This window comes from Rhincodon typus, chromosome 8 (genome assembly GCF_021869965.1).
Source record: "Rhincodon typus isolate 14 chromosome 8, sRhiTyp1.1, whole genome shotgun sequence".
NCBI lineage: Eukaryota > Metazoa > Chordata > Chondrichthyes > Orectolobiformes > Rhincodontidae > Rhincodon > Rhincodon typus.
Window position 1 is genome coordinate 2,175,774 of NC_063339.1, and position 6,275 is coordinate 2,182,048.

At 47.7% G+C, this 6,275-nt stretch overlaps 1 protein-coding gene across 1 annotated transcript in view; it reads right to left on the bottom strand.

Annotated features, from left to right (window-relative positions):
- LOC109925095 overlaps positions 1-6,275 on the bottom strand; it is a 41,085-nt gene that overhangs the window by 456 nt on the left and 34,354 nt on the right. Inside the window, exon 8 of the mRNA XM_048599992.1 lies at positions 2,086-2,235. Coding sequence (XP_048455949.1) covers positions 2,086-2,235 — 150 coding nt within the window. The remainder of the gene's footprint in view (positions 1-2,085; positions 2,236-6,275) is intronic.

Genomic DNA, 6,275 nt, shown 5'->3' on the forward strand with positions numbered 1-6,275 from the left:
ACCCCACCCTAATCCCCGAATCCCCATCACACCCTAAGCCCCAAAACCCCATCCACCCTAATCCCCAACTCCCCACCCCACCCTAATCCCCAAATCCCCACCCCACCCTAATCCCCGAATCCCCATCACACCCTAATCCCCAAAACCCCATCCACCCTAATCCCCAACTCCCCACCCCACCCTAATCCCCAAATCCCCACCCCACCCTAATCCCCGAATCCCCATCACACCCTAAGCCCCAAAACATCATCCACCCTAATCCCCAACTCCCCACTCCACCCTAATCCCCAAATCCCCACCCTACCCTAATCCCCGAATCCCCATCACACCCTAATCCCCAAAACCCCATCCACCCTAATCCCCAAAACCCCACTACACCCTAATCCCCAAATTCCCACCTCACACTAAACCTCAAATTCCCACCCCACACTAAACCTCATCACCACCCCATCCTAAACCCCAAACCCCCCCCCACCCTAATCCCCAAACCCCACCCCACCCTAATCCCCAAATCTCCATCCCATCCTAAACCTCAAATCCCAACCCCACCCTAAACCCACACCGCACCCTAAACCCTAAATCCCCACCCCACCCTAAACCCCAAATCTACACCTGACCCTAATCCCCAAATCTCTATCCCATCCTAAAGCTCAAATCCCCACCTCACCCTAAACCCCAAATTCCCACCCCACACTAAACCCCAAATCCCCACGCCATCCTAACCCCCAAATTCCCACCCCACCCTAATTCCCCAAACCCCCACCACCCCCCAACCCCCAAATCCCCACCCCACGCTCATCCCCAAATCCCCATCCCACCCTAATCCCCAAATCCCCACCCCACCCTAAACTCCAAATCCCCACCCCACCCTAAACCCCAAATCCCACCCGAACCTAATCCCCAAATCCCCATCCCATCCTAAACCCTAAATCTCCATCCCATCCTAAACCTCAAATTCCCACCCCACGCTAAACCCTAAATCTCCACCCTACCCCAAACCCCAAATCCTCACCCATCCCTAAACCCTAAATCCCCACCACTTCCTAATCCCCAAACCCCCACCCATCCCTAAACCCCAAACCCCCACCCCACACTTAACCCTAAACACCCATCCTATCCTAAAGCCTCCTCCCAGCTTGAACACAAATTCCCATTCTTCCTGTAAAACATGTTCCCATCCTAAACCGTGACTCCCACTCCCGATATACAGCCCAGTTCCTGCCTGGGGTAATGCCAGCACCTACAGTGAGATGTGTCTCCAGACAAAAATACTCCAAGTAAACAAATCACTTTGTCAGAGATGGGACAGAAAATACAAATCAACTGAAAGGCATTTCAGAGAATCCAGGCCTTAGGGAGAGATAGTCATCAACGCAGAGAGCTGAGACACGGGAGGAAGTTACAGAGTCTGAAAGGTCTACAGCAGGAGAAAAGGCCTTTTGGCCCATCGGGAGTTTAACCTGGTCAAAAAACTGTCTCACTGTTCTGGTCCCAGTTTCAAAGTTTTCAGATTTGTAAACATTTTGTTTCATAATATTTCTGTGTGAGGTACGTTAGTCTTGCCTGTTAGAGACTGGTGTGTAAATGCAATGGGCTGAATGGCCTCCATCTATACTGTATGGATTAATGTTTCTATGATTATGGGCTGAGGGAGATGGTTGAGGAAGGCAATGATGTGCAGGTAACAGTACCGGACTAGTAATCCAGAGGTTCACCCTAAACCCCAGCTGTCCCTGCTCTGGGTTTGACAGGTTCAAATTACATTGTGGAAGATGGAATTTTAAGTTCATTTCATAAATCTGTAATACACAGCTAATGCTGGTGTTAGTGGCTATGAAACTAGCATCAATTGTCATTAAAAACCCTCCTAATTTATTTCTGTCCTTCAGGGGAGGAAATGACCTAGTCTAGAGTACAGGTGACTCCAGTCCCACAGCAGTGTGGTTGACTATTCATTGCCCTCTGAAATGGCCCTGGCAAGATATTTGAATCAAAAGCAATTGGGGATGGAAAACAAATGCTGCAGTGATGTTCAGGATTGAAAGAAGACTCTCTGATTGACAGCTCGAGTGGTTGAATCATTACCTCTGGCAGTTCCTCGGCTGTGGGTGTGACATCATCATCACTGTATTCTCTGGGATCTTCCCCACTCTGCACCAGCTCCTCATGTCCACCCAGACCATGTGGGGAATGCTGCTGACCTTCGACCTTGAACTCAAAGGCAGGCAGAGCTCCCTGTGAAAGAGAAGCAGATGGAAGGACAGCATCGACTGATGTAACCAGCCCTGAGACAGCCTTAGGTCATAGTCTCAGCTACCCATTTACTCCCCTCCCCACTGACTCACACAGTGGCTGAGGGAAAACTACATCTTGATGCAGACCTCTCTGGCTAAAACAGTTCTAAGGGGAGCACTTTGGAGATAATGACCACAATTCCGTTACGTTTACTTTAGCGAAGGAAAGGGAAAGGTATATACCGCAGGGCAAGAGTTATAGCTGGGGGAAAGGCAATTATGAGGCGATTAGGCAAGATTTAGAATGCATAGGATGGAGAAGGAAACTGCAGGGGCTGGGCACAATTGAAATGTGGAGCTTGTTCAAGGAACAGCTACTGTGTGTCCTTGATAAGCATGTACCTGCCAGGCAGGGAAGAAGTGGTCGAGAGAGGGAACCGTGGTTTACTAAAGAAGTTGAATCTCTTGTCAAGAGGAAGAAGGAAGCTTATGTCGAGATGAGGCGTGAAGGCTCAGTTAGGGCGCTTGAGAGTTACAAGTTAGCCGGGAAGGACCTAAAGAGAGAGCTAAGAAGAGCCAGGAGGGGACATGAGAAATCTTTAGCAGGTAGGATCAAGGAAAACCCTAAAGCTTTCTATAGGTATGTCAGGAATAAAAGAATGACTAGAGTAAGATTAGGGCCGGTCAAGGACAGTAGTGGGAAGTTGTGCGTGGAGTCCGAAGAGATACGAGAGGTGCTGAATGAATATTTTTCGTCAGTATTCACACAGGAAAAAGACAATGTAGTCGAGGAGAATACTGAGATACAGTCTATTAGACTAGACGGGATTGAGGTTCATAAGGAGGAGGTGTTAGCAATTCTGGAAGGTGTGAAAATAGATAAGTCCCCTGGGCCGGATGGGATTTATCCTAGGATTCTCTGGGAAGCTAGAGAGGAGATTGCAGAGCCTTTGGCTTTGATCTTTATGTCGTCATTGTCTTCAGGAATAGTGCCAGAAGACTGGAGACGAGCAAATGTTGTCCCCTTGTTCAAGAAGGGGAGTAGAGACAACCCTGGTAATTATAGACCAGTGAGCCTTACTTCGGTTGTGGGTAAAGTGTTGGAAAGGATTATAAGAGGTAGGATTTATAATCATCTCGAAAGGAATAATTTGATTAGGGATAGTCAACACGGTTTTGTGAAGAGTAGGTCGTGCCTCACAAACCTTATTGAGTTCTTCGAGAAGGTGACCAAACAGGTGGATGAGGGTAAAGCGGTTGATGTGGTGTATTTGGATTTCAGTAAAGCGTTTGATAAGGTTCCCCATGGTAGGCTATTGCAGAAAATACGGAGGCATGGGATTGAGGGTGATTTAGCGGTTTGGATCAGAAATTGGCTAGCTGTAAGAAGACAGAGGGTGGTGGTTGATGGGAAATGTTCATCCTGGAGTTCAGTTACTAGTGGTGTACCTCAAGGATCTGTTTTGGGGCCACTGCTGTTTGTCATTTTTATAAATGACCTGGATGAGGGCGTAGAAGGATGGGTTAGTAAATTTGCGGATGACACCAAAGTCGGTGGAGTTGTGGATAGTGCAGAAGGATGTTGTAGGTTACCGAGGGACATAGATAAGCTGCAGAGCTGGGCTGAGAGGTGGCAAATGGAGTTTAATGCAGAAAAGTGTGAGGTGATTCACTTTGGAAGGAGTAACAGGAATACAGTGTACTGGGCTAATAGTAAGATTCTTGGTAGTGTGGATGAGCAGAGAGATCTCGGTGTCCACGTGCATAGATCACTGAAAGTTGCCACCCAGGTTGATAGCGTTGTTAAGAAGGCATACGGTGTGTTAGGTTTTATTGGTAGAGGGATTGAGTTTCGGAGCCATGAGGTTATGTTGCAGCTGTACAAAACTCTGGTGCGGCCGCACTTGGAGTATTGCGTACAGTTCTGGTCACTGCATTATAGGAAGGATGTGGAGGCATTGGAAAGGGTGCAGAGGAGATTTACCAGGATAGGGTCGGGGTTAGGGTCGGGGTAAGGGTCGGGTTAGGGCTCGGGCTAGTGTTAGGTTAGGGTTAGGCTCAGGGTTAGGGTCGGGGTTACGGTTAGGGCTGGTGTTAGGGTTAGGGTTGGGGCTGGTGTTAGGGTTAGGGCTGGTGTTAGGGTTAGGGTCGGGGTTAGGGTTAGGGCTGGTGTTAGGGTAGGGTTAGGGTTAGGGTATACTTCACTCTGTGCTCTCTGACTTACTTTGGCTCCTGGTCCAGCATCCTTAACATTCTCATCCTCATGTTTGGTGGCCTAAGCGACCTCATCCCTCCCTATCTCTGTAATCCCTCTAACCCCATGATCTTCCATGATATCTGCACTCCTTCTATTCTGGTCTCTTCCACATGCTGCCTGAGTCCCCAGTTTGGAAATACCCAAATTAAACTTCACCGCCTCTCTCCCTCAATCTCCTCTTGAAATTATTCCTTCAAACCCAAGTCTGTTGTTCACCTGACCTACTATAATCTCATGCAGCTCACTGTAAACATTATACTGCTGACAGGGGTGGCGATGGTCTAGTGGTATTATCGCTGGACTGTTGACCCAGATAATGTTCTGGGGACCTGGGTTCGAACCCTGCCACAGCAGATGGTGGAATTTGAATTCAATAAAATATCTGGAATTAAGACTCTAATGATGACTGTGAACCCATTGTTGATTGTTAGCATCTGGTTCACTAATGTCCTTTTGGGAAGGAAACTGCTATCCTTACCTGGTCTGGCCTACATGTGACTCCAGACCCACAGCAATGTGGTTGACTATTAACTGCCCTCTGGGCAATAAATGCTGCATGTCAGCAATGCCCTTATCCCATGAATGATTAAAGAAAAAATTATTTTCCTGTGAAACACCTTAGCATATTTTACTGTAAAAGATCAATTGTACTGTGTGAAAAGTCTTATCTAAAACAGACTGTCACTGTTTGTTGTCTGCATGATTACCCTGCTACACTGACCAGAAAATACACCTCGGCTCCAAATGATACTGAATATGGCTGATCAGTGACAGAGTTACAATCCTGACATTCCAATATGTCGGAAAAACAAGGAGCTGGACTTGCAGCTTCTGATCACCAGCCAGTGACCTGTCCCTGTGAGGGACACTCGGTGATCACATGATTTATACAAGCTGTGGCAAACCTCTCCATCCCCCTTCCCCAACCACTTGTTGAATCTGGGAGTCCTGGACTCAAACCTCAGCGGGAATCATTGTGACACTGGACCTGAAACAGTCACATAGTGAGGGCAGCTTGTATTCCTCGAGTACAGTTTTGTTAATCAGTCTATTCAGATATGCTTACTCATCTCTAGAGCAGATGGGTCTTGAATCTGGGCCTCCAGGCTCAGAATTCGTGACACTATCACAAATCAAACACTAAACCATTAGATCCCAAGGTTCTATTTCAAAGAAGGTACAATTTCTCCCAGTATCCTAAGCAATATCCATCATTCTGTGTCCAAATCCAGTAAGACCTGGACAAGATCCAGGTTTGGTCTGAACAGTGGCCAGTGCCAGACGATGACCTCTCTAACAAGGGAGAATTTAACCATCATCCTTGACATTCAATGATGTCATCATAACTGAATCTTCTGCTGTCAAAATCCTGGGGGTTACCACTGATCAAGAACTGAGCTGGACTCACCACATTAACACAGGGGCTACAAGAACAGGCCAGAAGCTGGGAATCCTGCAGCGAGTAACTCACCTCCTGACTCCCCAAAGCCTGTCCACTATCTACAAGGCACAAATCAGGAGTGTGATGGAGTACTCCCCACTTGCCTGGATGAGTACAGCTCCAACAACACTCAAGAAGCTTGACACCATCCAGGGCAAAGCAGCCGCTTGATTGGCACCACATCTACAAACATCCCACTCCCTCCACCACCGACACTCAGTAGCAGCAGTGTGTACCATCTACAAGGTGCACTGCAGAAATTCACCAAAGATCCTCAGATAACACCTTCCAAACCCATGACCACTTCCATCTAGAAAGACAAGGGCAGCAGAAACATGGGAAC